Source organism: Camelus dromedarius, chromosome 4 (genome assembly GCF_036321535.1).
Source record: "Camelus dromedarius isolate mCamDro1 chromosome 4, mCamDro1.pat, whole genome shotgun sequence".
Lineage (NCBI taxonomy): Eukaryota > Metazoa > Chordata > Mammalia > Artiodactyla > Camelidae > Camelus > Camelus dromedarius.
Genome location: NC_087439.1, coordinates 43565337 through 43584854, shown reverse-complemented (window position 1 = coordinate 43584854; position 19518 = coordinate 43565337). Strand labels below are relative to the sequence as shown.

Here is a 19518-nt window from a genome sequence, read left to right as displayed (position 1 = left end):
AAGCTGGAACTCTTATGCACTGTTGGTGGAAATATAAAAATAGTTCAATCACCCTAGAAAATATTTTGACAATTTCTTTAAAAGTTAAACATACATCTACTACATGATTAGCAATCCTACTCTGAGGTCTCTACCCAGTGAAAGGAAACTGTGTATCTGTACAAAGGCTTGTACGAGAATGTTGGTAAGAGCTTTGTTTGTAACAGCAAACCATGGAAACAACCCAAATGTACCTCAAGAGGTAAATACATAAACTGTCTTACATCCATACAATGGAATACTACTTAGCAATGAAAAGGAAAGAATTTTTGTTTTATTTTTAAATTTTTTTAATTGGCGTATAGTCAGTTACAATGTGTCGATTTCTGGTGAACGGCATAATGTCCCAGTCATGCATAAATATTCATATATTGTTTTTGTATTCTTTTTCATTAAAGTTTATTACAAGACATTGAATAACTCTGTGCTATGCAGAAGAAATTTGTTTTTTAATCTATTTTCATATATAGCGGCTAACCTTTGCAAATCTCAAATTCCCAAATTTGCCCCTTCCCACCCTCTTTCCCCTAATAACCATAAAATTGTTCACTATGTCTGCTAGTCTGTTTCTGTTTTGTAGATGAATTCATTAGTGTCGTCTTTTTTCTTTCTTCTTCCTTTTTTTTTTTTTTTTAAGATTCCACATATGAGTGATATATGGTACTTTTTTCGTTCTGTCTTACTTAGAATGATGATCTCCAGATCCATCCATGTTGCTGCAAATGGCATTATTTTATTCTTTTTTAATGGTTGAGTAGTAGTCCATTGTATAAATATACCACAACTTCTTTATCCAGTCATCTGTCAGTGGACATTTAGGTTGTTTCCATGTCTTGACTATTGTAAATAGTGCTGCTGTGAACATTGGGGTGCATGTATCTTTTTGAATCAGAGTTCCTTCAGGATATATGCCCAGGAGTGGGATTGCTGGATCATATGGTAAGTCTTTTGAGGAATCTCCATACTGTTTTCCATAATGGCTGCACCAAACTACATTCCCACCAACAGTGTAGGAGGGTTCCCTTTTCTAAAAGGAAAGATTTTTTGATACAGCTCCAATGTGGATGGATTTCAAAGTAATTCTAATGTATGAGAAAAGCCAGACAAAATGAGTACATCTTCTATGACTGCACTTGAATGAAATTTTAGAAAATGCTAATCTAATCTACAGCAACAGATCAGTGGCTTCCTGGAGAGAATAAAAAGAAGGAAAGGTGGGGGAAATTACAGGGGGTCTGAGGACATTTGGGGATGTGATGGATATGTTCATTATCTTGTGGTCATGGTTTTAGTGGCATATCCCTGTGTCAAAACTTACCAAATTGTACACTTTAAATACATGCAGTTTAATGTACATCAATTATACTTCAGTAAGGCAGTTATTAAAATACATAAAAGGCCCTACCTCTAAGCTCCTTACATGACTGTACTAGACGAGGGTAGTAAGCCTATGGGATAGTGATTGTTAAGATTATAAAGGACATGACCCCCTAAGAATCTGGTAAATGCTACAACACTTTCCCCAGAAATGTGCAAACAAAAATTTTGCCTATAATTTAGAGGGTTCAAGATTAAAACCCCCAGGTTAAGGCACCTATGGGATTTTTCCTATTTTTTGAAGAACCAAGGTACTTTTCAACAACTGCGTCTCCTAAGCAGTGATCCTCTTTTATTTTCCAAAGCAAATAAATTAATTCTTACCTTCATCTCAGAGGAATGTTGGATATTCTTGGCAAGCCTGACTTTAAAGTGTAGCCATTCTTCACACAGTAAACTATAAATGCACTGGTGTTTCACCTCCACCAGCTAAGTTAGGCTGCAGTTTCATTGATTATACCATTTCATTGATTTCAAAATGAACAATAATAACATAATGATTATTGGACACTTCTGTTACTGCACTGTGGTCCAGTTCATAAAACTCTGCCTTAAGCACAGTAAAGGAAATTCAGGATAAAAATAGCAATTTTATGATTATATTTCAGAGGACAGACTCAATACCAGCCACTTTAGCTATTCCATCACTGTTTCAGGCTTTCCCATCATGCCCAGATAATAGTAATAAACTGGAATTTACCCAAAACTAAACAAAAATGGCAGGTGTATTTCTGTGTCTTTTCCTTCCTGTGAGACTTTCCTGCTATATGTAAATAATACTAATACTCCACTTTGTTTAAAGTTTTGACCTCAGAGGTTGCTTGCTTATAGTACCTGTAACATTCCTAAAATCTCTTCTGTCTACCTCTTTTTCTCATCATCCACGATCCTAAGTCTGAGCAAAATGCAAACAAAAATGTTACACAGTACACTGATTTCCCCCCTTTCCTCGTGTATTTTATTTATCATTTGTACCATCTTAAAATTTTAATCATGGAAACACTTTCTAAGGTGACTGTACCCTGTCCATCCATGGATGGAGTCTTAAGATTTCTCGGGGAAAAGACTCAGAGGCCTAGATGTGCTGGCACTTAGGTTTTTGAGGAGTGATTTCATGACTGACACAAGTGAGGGAGTAAAGGAAGAAGGATTTTGGAGATGGAGGAATTAAACTACGATTTAACCATGGCAAAGACCTCAGCTAATCCCACAGCGAGCTTTGGATCTGAGATGACCCTTAGGGTTGTCCTGCCCTGCGGCGCCAGGGCCTTTCTGCTCTTGTGGCCAGTCGAGGGGTGCAGGCTGGGCTGCCTTTGGGGAGAGGGCCGACTCTGGGTGAGATGGAGCTCTTTGGCGAAGGGGAATTCCCAGACAGGGATGAAGCTGAGAGTCATCGGCTACTAGTAACCCCGGCAGGTGGGAGGATGGTTGCCTCAATCCCTAAGACAAGATCTTGGCAGCGCAATACAGTGTTCACTGCTGTCCACCCCTGGCACTGTGTGGGTCTGCCTGGGAATCAGTCCTCAGGAGGGGTTCATCTCTTTTCCTGGGGGAGACGTGCAGGAGGGAAGGTCAGTGGTATGACTTTTAGTCCCCGCTGCAGCACCCGGTCCTGAGATCACACTGGAGGCTCATCACGTCCGTCCTCTGCTGCCTTTTGTAGGTTCCCTTTGTCTGGGGTACCACCTGTGCTAGTCCGGCCGCTTTACTTAGGGAGTGACCTGGTCTCTCATCTCTGGAAAAAAAAAAAAAAAGAATGAAAAACAGCCAATCTTGGGGGTCCCTTGTAGCTGAAATAGGGTGGAGGTATTAGAGATGAAGAGAAGTAAGCTGTTTCAAATCCATACTAAAGGCAAAACTGTCAGAAATTGATGGATTAGAAGAAAAAGATGAGAGAAGTAAATCAAGATAAATCCTGGTTTCAGTTCAAGATGTTGACACAGGAGGATCCTGAACTCACTTCCCACTGTGGACACCCTGAATCTACAGCTCTGTATGGAACAATTTCCTCTGAAAGAAGCCCCCAAATTATCTGAGCAACTCCTGTGAATCAGGCAAATGAGAAAAACCCACATTGAAACGGGTAGAAGAGGCTGAGACACAATTTTGCCATAAGCCCCACCCCTGACACCCCAAGTTTTAAGACCTGCACCTGAGAGATGAGCCCTGAAAACATCTAGCTTTGAAAGCCAACGGGGCTCATGTCCACAAGACCAGCAAGGCTCAGTGGACTGAGAAGCAGTTCCCAGGGCTCCTGTGGCCTCACACCCAGGCCCAGCATGCAGGGATGGGGGTGAACTAGACTTACTGTGATCATTTCATAATACATACATACATCGAAGCAATATGTCGTACACTTGAAACTAACACAGTGTTATATGTCAATTATGTATCAGTTTAAAAGAAAAATGGCCAATCTTTAAAGTCATGGTTGCTTAGGATACTCATAATTCATTTGAAATGAGCCAAGAGTCAATTGATTTGCTTTTGGGAAAATAAATGAGATTATTGTTAGGAGGCAACATTTTTAGCAGTTCTTCTAAGAGACGAATAATTCTTCCGTAAGAGGGTATTAACCTAGGGTTTTTAGAATCTTGGAACCCTCTATACTGACACTACCATATGTCAGGCACTAGGGACACAGCAGTGAACAAAGTTCCTGCATTCGTGGGAGCTTATGTGACTTGGGGAGGGGTGGGGAGTGAAAAGCCACATCCAAAAATAACTCAGAAATATATAGTATGTCTGGTGCTGATAAGTGCTATGACAAAAAAAAAATCTGGATAAAGAACTAGAGAGTGGGGCTGTGGACAGGTAGCCAGGGACGTTTGAGCAGCAACTAGGAGGGAGAGAGGGAAGCAGCCCTGGAGGAGCAGCATTTCCAGCAGAGGAACAGCAGGTACAGAGGGTCTCGGGTGGAAGCCTGCTTTGAACGCTTAGGGAGCAGCATGGGCGTGGGGGCTGTTGTGGCTGGAGCAGTTGCAGCCAGAAATGATGGTGAGAGATGAGGTTGGACCTGGACTGGGGGGGGCCTACTCATTGGAGAGACTGGTTTTTACTCTGGAAGGCTGTTGGGGCAGAGGGTTGAATAGAAAAGTCATGTGGTCTGATGACAGTTAGAAGGCGCACCTGACTGCTGAGTGGAGGCTAGTCCTGAGGGACCAGGATGGAAGCAGCGACACAGCAGGTTACTGTACACTCTAGATGAGGTGATGGCAGCTGGACTGGTGCAGCAGCAGTGGAGGTGGTGAGCTGCTGTCAGTTTCTGTGTATGTATCCACGTGGATATATTTCCAAGATACACCTTTTATAGAGATGAATTAAGATTGTGTCTGGGTTATCAAAGACAGAATCTTAATTAAGTGGGGACATCAGCTCTGTAACAGAATTTTTGCACACAATGGTGAGAGTAGGGATAGAGAGGGAGAGGAGAATGGGGGTTACAGAGCTTTTCTGAGGAAACTGGGGTTGGAAATGATGAAAAATAAACTAGAGAGAGAGGTAGCTGGGGATGGATCGTGGAGGGTCTGATGGACCACATTAAAAACGTGGGCTTCATCGACAGATGGCTGGGTAAAGAAGTCGTGGTATATTTATACAATGAAATACCACTCGGCCATAAAAAAGGATAATATTTGCAGCACCACGGATGGACCTGGAGATCATCATTCTAAGTGAAGTAAGTCAGACAAAGAAAAATACCATATGATATCACTCATATGTGGAATCTAAAAAAAAAAAAAAAAGACAAATGAACTTATTTACAGAACAGAAACAGCCTCACAGACATAGAAAACAAACTTACGGTTACTGGGGGGAAGAGGGTGGGAAGAGATAAATTGGGAGTTAGAGATTTGCAGATACTAACTACTATATATAAAATAGATAAACAAGTTTCTTCTGTAGAACACAGGGAACTGTATTCAATATCTGGTAGTAACCTATAAGGAAAAAAGAATATGAAAATGAATATATGTATGTGTACAACATTATGCTGTACACCAGAAATTGACACGGCATTATAAACTGACTTTAAAAACAAAGACAGAAAACCCACAAAATTTAGACTTTATCCTGAAATTGATGGGAAGGTTTGTTAAGAAAGCAACATGTTCCATTTTATGACTTAAATTCTCCAGGTACCTGGTGAGTGTGAGAAACAGGGCTCATGAGCAGTTAAGACTGAAGGCAGGGAAACCAGCTAAGCTCTGCAGTGGTCCACGGTGGAGGTAGTTAAGCTGGTATTTATTATGCACTTGCTCTATACAGCAAGCAGGACTCTGAGCACTCTAGCTCAGCCCTCCAAACAGCCCTGTAGGTAGGCACCGTCAGCATTCACCTTTCACAGCACACAGAGGCCGAGGAGCCATGCCCAGGTCCATGGGGCTGCACCGCTCTAGGCAGGACTCAAGCCGAGGCTCTCCGGCTGGAGAATTCGGACTCTTGCACCCTTCGCTACACCGCATCTCATGAAGATAAGAGCCCGGATATTTAGGGAAAATAGGGCAGATCTCTTGTATCTTATCCCAAACCGAGGTGTGCATCAGCCGTAACTCTGTGTGAGTGCTACAGCAGTATCTGTGAGAAACCCACGTCTCTTTCTTTCCTTGCGATCTCACACTGCCTTTCTGCAACCATGCGGTGTACAAGATGCATCTCTGAAGAAATACTGTGATGTTATCATCAGTTAACCCACGTCTACGCTTCGGTCTTAGCTCAGAATTTCTTTTTAGGGGAATGCGTTGGACTTGGTGTCCGTTGGTGTGCTTTTCCCCACAGCTTTTGTCTGGGAATAGCTGGAATTAAGTAACTCACCTCCATTAGAACATCAGGACTATATGGGCTTCTTGTGAAATACACTGACCCGTGGGGAGAAACTTGTTTCTCTTGACTAATCCCTCCGAGTACAAACACAGACTGTAAATAGTCATGCTCTAACTGTTACTTTTTGTAAATGTCAAAGTGTGCAGATGAGTAGTACAAGTTTATAGAGGAAAAGAGTGTCTGGAGAATGCCTGAGTTAGTTTGCCAAAGAAATGTCGGCTCCGCTGCCTGGCGTCTGACAGCTCACCCCGCCCCCCTTCTCTGTTTAGATTCAGGGAGGGAATGAGCATTAGCATCCTTTCCCACCTGGCCGTTACTATCATTCCAGCTTCGTAGAGCACAGTACTGATGGTACCTTAGGCCAGATGTTATCCTCCAAAAGAGCAAACAAACTTCCAGCCCTGCCAGGGATTCAAGCCTGAAGCGTGGCACGGGGACACAGAAATAGCAAAGATTAGCTTGCTCACGCAAAGGCATCAGGAGGCCCCAGGTCCTGGGGCCTGAGTGAGTGTTATCTCTGCCTTAAGTGGCCACGAGACAGAAAACACCGAGACCAAAGACAGTGGGCCGGGGAGGAGGGGAGGGACGAGTCCAGGGAAGGTGACACAGGGTCCACATCAGAAACTAGAGGAAAGAGTTTTATCTGGGAAAGCCAAGGGCCGTCAGAAATGAGTTGATGGCCACTGAGTAAGCAGGGTTCAGAAGCTCCGTATTTTTTGGAAACCAGAGTAGCTTAAGACAGGAAGTTCAGTGTTATCAGCACACACCTGAGACACTCTCAAGTAACCACCAGCCCTACCCAGCCCTTCCTTCTCCACTCACGTTCCAGGTAAGGAGCACTTTTATTTTTGAAACCCAGGTGCACAGTTAGGAGAAGGGAGGAAGCAGTGGCACCCATCTTTTTAATGAGCATTGCCACTGGAAAAGAAATTAGCATCAGCCTGAATTTTATGTGATGTCAGTTAAATGAAGGTTGTTTTATAGCCCTTTACAACAAATCAGAATCAACTAAATTGAAAGTAAGCCTAGCAGCTGGGATAAGTAATCAGGTAAGTGGCCAGTTTTGCTATTTTTGCTTTGAGCTGAAGACAGAATTTAATTTCTAATGTCCCTGAGGTGTAGGATTCACAGTTGGGGACTGCGGGTTCTGGGATGATTGTTCAAGATGCTCGCAGCTCAGTCTCGCCCTCCAGTCTACAACTTGCTCCACCGTGTTCCCTGGAGATGGGCCCCAGCACATACGCGTGTCCACCGGAGACAGGGTTGTGAATTAGTGTAGGACAGAGCTCTGCTTTTGGCGGAACATTAGAGAGCAGGCTGGAAATAGATGACCCAGAACGAGGCAGTAAATCATCCACATTAACTGAGAGACTCTAATGAAAGTCCTGAAATTCATATGAAGACTTTATGGTCGCTCATGAAATTAGCCCAAATCAGAGGAACTATTAGAACAGTTTTGTGCTTTAAGAAAACGGTGACTGTGTTCAGTTGCTGCAATTTGCATATAGTCAGAATGCCCCGACAGAATAAATCCTGGCTTTTGGGGACAAAATTTCCCAGCAGAGCTTTTCACTCCATGAGCCATTGTTTCTTTCATGGATTACATGATGAGTTTAGTATCTGAGATAAGTTCAGGAAACTGTTGAGGAGGCCAGAAGATGCTTGGTGATGATAACAATACTGAGGTTAGTGGCCTGGGGAATATACCTGGGGTGTGCGTGTGTGTGTGTTTGCTTGTGTGGGCAAAAAAAAGGAGGAGGAAAAGAGGATGAGGGGAGAGTAGTCTTACCAGAAATGAAACTTTGCAATTACTCAGAATGGAAGTATTAAGAGGGCAACAGATGAAGATAAAATGGTGCTTGTAATTATGGTTTATGAAGACAAATAGGCCATACTGAGTATGTAATCTTCATTTTTTCTCCTCTGCAGCAGATGGATTAAAGGCAATACACTAATCTGCCGAAAATCCATGTACCTAGGTGGTTTTCAGTCAACCTTAGAGAAGAATAAAATTTGCACAGATTTCTTTCTTCTTACAAATTTGCACCTTAAAACACTTTTCTCAAAATATTTGTATGTTTACTATTTCCCCAAAATTTTTATATCAGAATATTCAGAAAACTTTTCAGATGTCTGCTTACTGAAGTAGCAGGTGATCTTCCCCATGAAAAAGAAAAATGATAAAAGGGACTCTCTCCCTTTATTTCTTCAATAGTAACTTCTCCTTCCCTGACCAGTAACACCTACTTGATTTTCAGTGCTTTATACTTTACGTTTAGATGTGGAAAGAGCATGATGTTAAATTTCCATCATCGTCACCTCTTGATAATTCTATTCGTAAACAATACCCAAAGCAGGAAAAGCTGACTTCTCTGGGAGAACATCAAACTGGTCATGGCAGTGCAGAGAGCAGGACGGGTCTCTGATGGATCTGGCTAACACAAAAACAAACCTTCACTATTGAGCCCCAGACAGCCTCTAGCACTTGACCCTGTTCAGCCGGCTCGGGTGTCGCTCCAGGTGGTCCTTCGCGGCTTTGACGGATCATTGTGCTCTGAAAGCACTAAACCATGTCCCTGAGTTGTAGAGGTTACCCACTGTATCTTGTTGCTTTGATAAAAACTGGCGCACAGAATTGAGCAAATTTATAGGGACAGGAGGTCAAATGTGCTGACCTGTTATTTCTAGAGAAACGGTTCTTTGCAATACCTCTCCTCTTTGTTTGTACTGCCCTCTCCTGGCTTGTACATCTGTTAATGTATTGTGTTGAGAAAAACCACATGGTGGGAAGAAACACTGAGGGCTGCTCTCCTTTCTACTTTCCATTAGCAAGTCATTTCTCATTTTATTGTCTGAAAGACGGGGTCAACGTGGAGTGATCGATTCAGATGTGCTGAAGATGTAAGTTGTGGTAGAAACTGTCTTTATGAGAGTAATTTGGTCATTTATATGGACTTTGTAATGTCTGAAAGAAATGATTTTGCAAGTTACTGCATCATTAGTCAACTTTTCTGAATCATCTATGTGAAGATTCAGTGTTATTGGAAATAATTTGGACACTTTTTCTCCATGTTTATATTTTACAGTGGCTGCTAATTTACAGAAGATTGTAGATGATCCCAAAGCTTTAAAAACATTGACATTTAAGCTGGTAAGTGGAAAGCTATGGAATGAAGGTAAATATTTTGCCATGCTGCGCCAGCAGGGAGTAGTAATGTAATATGATAACCCACTCCGTAATTCTGCCAGTGTTGTTTTCTTTGGAAACCCATTTTGCATTCGTCATTTGCCTGGTCAACATTTGGGAGCATTTTCTGATCACAATCGGAAATCTCCTCTTCCGTGAGCATAGCTTGTTCTTTTACCGTCATACCTTTGACTAAGAGTGGCCATTTGAGAAGTTTTAAAGCCTGTACCGTTTTGCCCCCGGTTTGTATGGTAACTTGACCTGAAAGACAAAATTAAACTGAATTCCTTCCAAACAACACTAAAGCTTTCCTGACGTGAAAGTCAGGGTTTCTAACTTTAAAAAATTGAAGCCGATTGTGGTAGAAATGTTTTAATTAATTGGGAGCAATTGTAGAACAGCTCACTGAAGGCTAGTGAACAAAGACATAACATTTTAACTCCACAATTCAAACCACAGGAACAGATTCTCAGAGAGAGGAGATATTTCAGCAGTTTTTCTGCACTATTAGGTTTTAAATTTAAAGAACTAGGGTGGCCACAGAGATACAGATACGGAGCATTCTGGGATCCTTGTGAAACCAAGAGATGGAGATCATGGCCAGAAATGGAGAGAAGTCCAAGTAGTCCAAAAGCGGCTATTTTCCTGAAAGTTTTATCAAACAGCACATTAAGTGACTCATCTTAAAATTTTATCTCATCAAGGACCAGTCAGAACGCTGCAGGCAATTTAGGATCGAGATGGCCAGTGCTTTGCTGTGCACAACATATACTGATGACCTGTCTGTTTAATTTCTTGTAAAAAATTTAATGGAAAACTTGTGTGGCCAAAAAACGCTAAATGATGAGTAACAGTAAATGTGAGCCTGGTGCTAATTAACTTTCTGGGCCTTGCTTCTCATCTATTTTCGGAGGGCGAGGCTGGGTGAGAAAAGAAAAACAGATTTTCAGAGAAAGAATTTAGGTGAAGAAGTTCATTTAGATAAAAGAACATTTTTAGACACAGATAAATTAACAAATTGAAAAATTCATCTTCTAGCTTGGGACGCATCTGTTGCCTCTGTCATGTTTCTAAATTCACCCGCATCTCTGTGAACGTGTTTCACTCCTGTGAGAAGGTACTGATGAGAAAATGGCACCCCTTGGCTGTATTGTAAGCCAATGTTAATGTTCCTTTATTCCTTTTTTATACCGTTAAAAAGCTACAACATATTGCCTCCAGAACATTTTCCTGATTTTGAACCTGTAAACTGAGAGACTGAAACTTCCATGGTGCCCATTCCCATTGTCCCTAAACCTGCTTAACCTACTAAACAGGAGTAGCAACTCTGGCCCTTCAAACTACTGACGGTTTTGTGAGAACAGCCCCCGCACGGTCCCTAGATAAGCAGTAAGAACCCCTTGGATTCCCCCTCTTGAGTCTGTGCTCCTCTTCACCCCCATTCCCAGCGCATTACCAGGATCCGCTCATCTTCTGAAACTCATCTTCCCGCCTGTAACTTGCCAGCCTCCACCTCTGTTGACCACATTGAGGCTAGAGCTGGGGTAATTCTTCCTTAATTCCAGAATGCTCCAAATACTCGACTGGCTCTCCACTGTCCTCTTCTGAAATGCAACCCCTAAGCGTGGCTAAGGAAGCCCTCCCTGCTCAGACCTCCCTTTAAGTCCTGCTTCCCTTTCCTTTACCCCCCACAACTTATTGCCTCCCTCTTTCTCTAGTTCTCTCCTATTTTCATCTGCCAGCCCTTCCTGTGAACCTTTTCCTCTTACTAAAATATCCTCACTCAGCTTTTCCAGGCCTGCTCATCACAGTGTCCAGTTTTCTGCTTAAATTTCACTTCCCCAAGAAGCTTGTTCTGACATCAGTCCTTGGCCTCAGTGCTCCTCCCGTATTCTCCCCGACGAAGGTTATGTTGTATTGAAATTGTGCAGAATCTTATTTGTACCTCTCATCCATCTAGAGGCTCTAGGGTGGGGAGGGGGGCAGAGATTTCTATCTTGCATCCTCTGCACATAGCAGGGACTTGATGATCATGAAAATGTATCGGAATAGTGCAAACCTCATTGAGGAAAACTTCAGCCGTCGTTATCTTTCCTGTTTGTTTCCATCCATGTAAGATAATTAGGACTGTGACTGCTGCTCCATGCCCTCTTTTTACAGTGTATTAAAGTTCCTTGGCCTTGCCTGCAGAAGTCACAAGCATCACTGCTTTTCTTGTGCATCCACGGTTTGCAGGGCAGTGCAGGTGTTCTTCATCTCAGTGACTGTAGTCCTCACCATCCCACAAGATGGTGACGTCATTAGGTCCATTTTCTGTCTTGGGAATTGGAGGCCCTGTGGGGTTGACCTGCCCGGGGTCATACAGAACAGAAGCCGCAGGTTCAGCGCTGGTCTGGCATCACAGCCCATATGTTTCACAGCTCTTCAGTCTTAGAGGCAGGACCCAGCAGCCGTGGTTCTACAGTTTTCTGCTGCTTAGTGGCTCCGCCCTTTTGGATGACTGGATATGTTTACACTGGCTGACCAGATCTCCTTTGGACCTTTAAGCACAGTGAGTAATACTGGCCTGTCTGGCCCAGGAGACGTGCGGGAGCAGCTTTCCAAGTTTTTCCTGCCCCTTACAGCTTGAGGAGGTTAATGTGTGGCATTCTCAGTAAGTGGAAATGGATGGCTTCTCCCCTAAAAATAGTTAAAAGATGTTAAATAAAGCCAAACTCAGGCGTGACCTCCTATTTCTGTCCCTTTACTCTCCATCCAGCCCTTGTTAAAACCTGAGAGGGTTTCTTTGTGGTCGTCAGTTGCTGGCCAGTTTGAGATCCACTTGACAGAGCTCATTCGAACTGTTGGCTTAATCTTCTAGAGGACACTAGCATCCTGGTAAAACCACAGAAATTCCAATGCATTTGCCTTCATTCATCAGTTTGGTTATTTTACTGAAGAATAAAAGATAAAGGTACTTCAGAAACATTTTTCCTCCTAAGCGGCAACTGCGCATAGTCCTTTTCTCTCTCAGCTGTTCATCATTTTAATCACAGCGCTTTCTTTGCTTCCTAAAGGAGAATGTCAGGGGCCTAAAAATCCTCTAAAGAGCCACTGGTGCTGTGATTCTTCACCTCGCGGCACAGCGGTCTCACTCAAGGGATGGTGGGGCAACTGGGAAATTACTAAAATAGCCTAATGTAATTGTTCTTGGCGTTCCAGTGTAATTGTTTCCCTGGGCTTGGGGAATTTTGAAAGTGCCCCCTGGTGATTCCTGTGTTGGGCCGAGGCTGGGAATCAGTCCATTTGCAGATGGCTCCTTCTCCGATCTCTTTCCTCTTCCCGCTCCCGCTGCTGTTAGATGTACATGGCTTAGGTTTGACAAGGTGTCTCTAATCTTGTATATCTGCTTGTGTAAGAGAAACAGTGGCCTGAGGGGTAAGGGTATTGGCTATTTAAAGAAGTACATTTACTTTTTTCTCCACCCAGTGAGATCTTTAGGATCATTTGACAGGTAAGTGGAGTCTGGTTTCTGTTGTCAGTGTGGCTGGGAGCAGGGAGATCAGAAACCTTTCTTATCACGTTCAACAAGGTGGTTCAGGCACAGACGGCATTTCAGCTCAAGTATTACGTGCTTCGGGTTTGACATATCAGTATGGTTTTTATCGTTGTAAGCCTCGAGACCAGTCTTCATCAGTGTTTATTAAGGCATTTTTTAATTTGCTACCTGGCAGTTTTTTAAAGTAGGTGAGTCTCGCAGCTTTCTACATGGAATTTCTGAAACTGCGTTAGTGAAAATAGAAAATATTTAATATGTCCTTAAAGATAGAATACAAATTGTACGTACAGTTGACCCTGGAACGACATGGGTTTGAACTGTGTGGATCCAATTAGACGTGGATTTTTTTCATAAATACCTTCCACAGTACCAGCAATCCGTGGTTAGTTAAACCCCAGGGGACAGAAGAACCTCCTTTAAGAAGGGCCAGATATGTTATATGTGGATTTTTGCCTGCTTGGAGGATTGGCACTCCCAACCCCTGCGTTGTTCAAGGGTCAACTGAACATGTAATTAATATCCAGTCAGTACACATTTACTTGAGCATTCTAGATTTTAGTTACTGAAGTATAATAGCATGCATTGTGGATGGAAATTTTATAAGCATTTTGGTAATTAATGACTAAAGGGCCTTATTTTTAGAGTCTTTCAGCTTAGCTATAGTTGGAGGCTGTGTGACAAAGGAGGCATTTCCCAAAGTACAGGTTAAGCCAGGGCACCTGAGAGTGTTGGCTTTCTCTGTCCTGAAACTGTCAGTTCAAGATGGTCCACGTAGCCACTCTCCTGTTCAGTTGGAAACAGTGCTTCTGCAGGTGTGGTCCCCAGATGGACAGTGTCAGCTTCCCCTGGAAACGTGATAAAAATGTGAATTCTAGGGCCCTGGCCTAAGGAATCAGAATCTTGAGGTACAGGGCACAGGAATTTGTTAACAAGCTCTTCAGGTGATGCTGAAGTTCACGAGCCACTGCTCTAAAGGAAAGGGAGGTTCATGCCTTGGGAAGCAACTAGGGTAGAACAGAGGTTCTCAAACTACTGAACCTGTAAATCAGCTGGAGCGGTCAGGAAAGCCCCGACCACACTCCAGACCACTTCAGTCACCACCTCTGGAATGGAGGTGGGTAGGGGCTACTTTCAGAGTCTCCAGGTGCTTCGGTGGAGGGACTCCTTAGACTCCTTAGACGTCTTCAGCTCCTCCCCGGGGTGTGGGCCACACCTGCTGGGCTGGCAGGAGGGGTGAGCAGGTGGGGGTTTTTCAGACATCAGAGTACAGACACTTGAGTGAGAGCAGTGGGGTAATGGTAAGTTTCTGATCATGTATACATTTTCCTTTAAGGTTCACAGTGTTGGTCCTGAAATTCTGGTGTTGAGACCCTTTTAGGGGATCCTGAATGTCAAAACTTTTTTATAATAATACTGAGATGTTACTTGGCCTTTTCCATTGTGTTGACATTGGTGTAGAGGCCCTTGTGGTTACAGCTACTAATGCTGGCACAAATCAAGGCAGGAACACCCACCTGTACTGGTAGGCATCTTCTTCAGAGCACTCATTTACTGGGTGATGGACTAAAACGCAAACAAATCCAGTTCACTTAAGAAGAAGCCATGAAACACTACTATTAAATCCCTACTTGAGAACATATCTTGTTTAACATTGTGACTGATGAAGTGGGAAACACAGCTCCAGTACTAACCATGAGGGTTGTCGCCAGGAAAAGCACAAGTGAGACTGTTTGAACTGAACTGGCCCTTTGTTTTTTTCCATGGAGCACCATTTTCACTTGGATAGAACTGGCAAACAGTGGCTATTCAGACTAGGGATTTGGCAGACTTTTTTCCAAAATGAACCAAGTAATCCTGACATCCTAAGGAAAACTGACAATATTTGTTAGTAAGTCTCAGCTTTCAAGCAAAAATAGGATTTTAGAACTTGTATCTGCCATTGTGAGCTTGACAGACCCTCAGTACTTGAGGCTTTTCTGATGAGATTGGTGATGGGTAAGATTAATAAATACAATTTGTTGATATTATATAATGAAATACGTCAAGATTTGCAAGGTCTGAATAGCGCAGTGATGCTGAAAAAGCCATTCCAAGTGCAAAACAGACCAATGGATTTTAGTAAGAGTTGAGAAAAGTTCAATACTATGGTTTCACATTCCACATTGCAGCTAAGCCTTAAGAAAAAAAAAAAACCTGGCAAGTTTTGACACAGTTATGTAGACAGGCTAGTAAAATGCTCTTCCCTTTTCCAGCTACAGATTTGTGAGAGTCTGGATTTTCTTTACATAGTGCAAGGAAAACAAAGCAAGAGAGTGAATGCAGATGCAGGGCTGATAAAATCCAGCAAAACATTAAACAGTGTGGTAAAAATACAAAGCAGTGGCCACTCTTAACCAGTTTCCCAAAGCAAACCTTTTTTTCACGAAGATTTTATGTGTTAGCATGCACTGGGCTTGTTTTTGTAATGGTTAATGAATCTATGTGACTACTTTAGAAAATCTTCTATTTTCTAAGATGTCATTACAACCTACATCATGTTTTATGTTTTTGAGTATATTTAATACTTAGACATAAAAATGATCAAGAACTCCAAATGTGTAACAGTGTAAAGGGATCCTGAGATCAAAAAGTTTGAGAACTGATACTTTAAGGATCTCTGGTCCCTTTTTCTGTAGAGTTCAGCATCATTTGCCCTCATTTGTGTCTTGCAGGCCAAAGAGAGACAAGGATTCAGCCTTAAGACAGCGCTAGCGAGGTAGCTGGGGAAGGGAGAGCCGAGTGCCTTGACGCAAAGCCAAAGCGCCTGGGCTGCTTTGGGGTCACTGCATCGGGAGGCCGTGTCCCATCCAGTGTTCTTTTTCCTGGCATAGTCGCTGGTTAACTACCCAGTCTCATAAATGCTCACTCCCATGACCCTTCCTTAGAGGGGTGTAACGTTTTTATTTCTCATCATTTTAACCCCCTGCTATTCACACTGCCAAATTTCAGAGGCACTGATGGGCTTCACACTTGCTGGGCTGACCTTTTTGTCGACAGCAGCAGGAAGTTTGACCTCAGATGTTTGGCAGTTGTCCACACAAATTGTCTCTGCCCCCAGCAAGGGGTTGAGGAAATGACGTTATTGGTAACAGCTACAAGCAGAGAGGCAAAGTTTAAGAAGACAGATGAAGAAACAGTGGTAAGTAGGAGGAGAAAATCGGTGGGGGTGGTAAATATCACAGTGTCCACGTGACAGACACCCACCAGGGAATTTCGCAGCTTCTTAGTGACAAGGGAAGGAGTGCAAACGGTGAACACGGTCCTTTACTGAATATCTTACCTGTCAAGTGAAACGAGAGCCATCATTAGAGAGACACAAAGTAAATTATTTAAATGTTAGCTAATATTCCTACTCCGTAGGCTGTGGGTTTTCTTACATAAGCATAACTACTCACACTGAATGTTACTGTAAAATATTCAAGTTGTAGGTTCTAATTAGCTGCTTATTTTAAAGGAAAACGCTGGGGTTGGCAAAGGCCTGCGTTTATGTACTGTTTGTTGGAGCCGTGCGAAGCAGATACAGTGTGATGATTGGAAAGGGCTTTTTACCACAGGAAGCTAATTGTTTTCACAATAATTTAGCAGGAACTAGGCCAAGAAGAGGCGTGGAGGGCTCTTCGGTCGATAATTGCCCATTCCCAGGTATTCAGTTTTCTCCCCACTTGTACTTACATAATGTACTTACGTGTGGTCGGTTCTGATGTATGCACTGAGAGTGAAGAGGCAGTGTAGAGTGGTGAGCCGAGTACTGTGTGTGCAGGAGAGGGAGGTTAAAAAAACAGAATTTATGAACTAGGACCAGGGAGAGGGTTGATGGTCAATGCCTTATTGCCAGTTTCTTTTGATTTTAAAATAAGTATTTGGCACACTAACTTGGGCCAATTTTAGGTAATGTATAAGTCTTAAATTATTACAAGTTACATTATAAAGAAATTACAAGTTACATTATAAAGAAAAATCTGGTACACTGCATTTCCTGTAAAAATTACTTGCTGGTATTAAACAACCTTGTCATGAGCCATTCCACTAAGTTGGTGACCACTTTTTCCCCTGGCCAGTTTGACAGATGATTTTGCTAAAACAAATTACCCTTGTGTGACCTGTTAAAGCTCTTCTGCTCATTTTTGTAACGTTCTTTTAGAAGTTATTAAGGAGCTCATTTACCTAGCTGTTGAAATCACGCCGCTCGTTGACAACTCCAGGGCGGCAGGCGTGGGCACGGCGGTGTTCTCGCGGCTGATACACCCCGCTCCTCTGTGTTCTGTACTTGATGGCATGAGGACTGGGCTTCTCAGGGCAGTGAGCACCCAGTAGTTGCTGAAGAGCGCGATTCTTAGGATGTCTGCTGGCAGAGATGAGACACCAGGCCTGGATCTGCCTTCACAGGAACAAGTCGGTAAAAAAGCAGCAGTGACCAACCAGCACTGAGGTTTCTTTTTTCCTTTTCAGGCTTCTGGCTGCGATGGGTCAGAGATTCCTGATGAAGTGAAGCTGATTGGGTTTGCTCAGTTGAGTGTCAGCTGATGTCTGTCTCTTGACATCACCCTGATCTGTCATGCCGCCCCCGACTTGTCCCTCCCCTGACCACTTCCTGCCGCCCCCTAGCAAAATCAGAGGATTGTGAAGAGGCCGGCTTCCACATAACGGGATAAAAAAAAAAATTTTTTTTAAACTTAAGACACTGAGTTTCTGCTTTATTCCCTAGCAATCCACTGTATGAGAACAAGCAAACGCCACAACTGCACGACTGTTGCTTATTCTTCCAAAAGCTACCTAATATTCTCAGCAATCAATTTGGATATCCCTTAAGAGAAAAGAATCCGAAACCCACTCAGGTGGTCCTACTTATCGGCAACAAAAGGAATTTTTTCTATCAGAAGCCTACTTCTCTCATGGTCGTTCTTTCTGTTATAATACTTTAATTGTACATCTGACAATACTGCCTCTTATGTTGTATTTAGAAATTAATATACTTGTAAAATTAAGATTTATTAGCCAAACTTGAATTCTAGTTTTAAAACTGACTGTGAATTTTATTTTTCATATATTTATGCATTACACACCTTAGCTATAAGGAAAAAAAAAGTTTTTGATTATATGCTTCTTGCAGTTACTCACTCGTTATTTAAACAAAGTTTCAGGTCTATCTTTGGAGTACTTATAACTTCTGATTTTTGAAATGACTGAATTAGGAACTAGAATGCTTTCTCTTTTGTTTTGCCTAAAAACCAGTCCACAATCGGATTGTCTCTTGGGAGAGGGAGGTGCCTTGCAAAACAAAAAAACAAACTTTCATATTAAGAATGTGCCTGAGGCTGCTTTACTCTGGAATAGTCTCAGATCTAAAATTTTCTCTACAGGAAGTGGCAGATGTAAGTTTTGCTTCACTGGAACGTTAGGATGCTCTATATAAAATGTTGCCATTCTCTTAGATTGCTGAATACGTACCCACCTCTGATATGACTTCTCCTGAAGTGAGAGGATCTGTTGTTCCAAAGGCGATAAACTTGAAAAATACCGGAATCCGTGTTTTACTTGAAATTCTGCAGCATACCCAGACGGAGTGAAAAATAATAAAGGGTTTTGTGCAATGACTCAAAAGGTAAAATGCTGTTAAGTTTCAAGAATACTTTCAACCCAAATAGCCCTTTGCTTGACTATATATTATGGTAATAGTAAACCTTAGGATTTTCAAAATTGGAGTCTAAACGTTCAGGGAGGTGGCTCCCGGATGGTACCATTTGCTGTTTCCTAGCTAACCCTAGACATGGCAGCTCTTTAATGTACTTTCAAAAGCAAATATATATTACTAAGGAAAAGTTATTTATAATTGCCTTGTCAATTGTTAAGGTGTTCTAGAGCCATTTGCATACAATTTAATGTAATTTCATTCCATTCTATTGTTTACACAACGGTTACTCACAGATGACTGCAAAGGTAAAAGGAAAATAAAAGTGTATCATTGCACAAAGAGATGGCGTCGCATGGCTTCATTCCTCTAGGTAGCACCTGCACTGCTACCGTGATAAAACACCCACTGAGAACTAACTGGTGAAAAGCGCCCCACAGGAAGACTAAGGCATCATCCGGTCACAGAGAATCAGGTTTAACAAATAACCTGAATTAGCTTGAGGAGAGAATGAAAGACAAACATTCACACGCCAGGTAGACAGACTGTCTTGGAATTAAAACCACAGGACTGCAGGGGACAAGAGAATTCCTTCTAACTGCTTCGGTCTAGTGACGTGGGCGCCGAGGCTGGAGTGGTTAGGGGCTGCTCCAGGGCCTTTGACAGAGCTGCCTGCAGAGCCGGCCTCCTAGGGCCCCGGCTTCCTGACATCCACAATATGTTCTTAAATTAACACTCTTCTGCACAACTTGTGGACAAAATAGTACAAGCAAAGACCCTCATCTTCTACCCAGAGTAAAACATACATGAATAACTGGAGAACTCTTATTTTGCAATACAGTAACGAATATTTAATATCTATTTTTACTTTATGCCCGGATTCCC

At 42.5% G+C, this 19518-nt stretch overlaps 1 protein-coding gene and 1 long non-coding RNA gene across 6 annotated transcripts in view; one reads left to right on the top strand and one right to left on the bottom strand.

Moving 5' to 3' along the window:
* STK39 (serine/threonine kinase 39) overlaps window positions 1-18977 on the top strand; it is a 250703-nt gene extending 231726 nt beyond the window's left edge. Inside the window, exons 17-18 of the mRNA XM_031451591.2 lie at window positions 9327-9391; window positions 17454-18977. Of these exons, the coding sequence (XP_031307451.2) occupies window positions 9327-9391; window positions 17454-17528 (140 nt within the window). The 3' untranslated portion in view covers window positions 17529-18977. The remainder of the gene's footprint in view (window positions 1-9326; window positions 9392-17453) is intronic.
* On the bottom strand, window positions 285-17529 carry LOC135321136 (uncharacterized). 5 transcript variants are annotated; one of them, XR_010380603.1, is made up of 5 exons: window positions 17169-17529; window positions 15988-16752; window positions 13685-14528; window positions 4546-4720; window positions 285-3151 (listed from the first exon to the last, which is right to left on the bottom strand). It is a non-coding gene; the product is annotated as an uncharacterized LOC135321136 (long non-coding RNA). The 5 variants fall into 5 exon arrangements; XR_010380601.1 differs by having other exon boundaries at window positions 4546-13810; window positions 14480-14528; XR_010380600.1 differs by having other exon boundaries at window positions 4546-14528; window positions 15988-16284; window positions 16690-16752.
* Window positions 18978-19518: the final 541 nt, after the last annotated feature.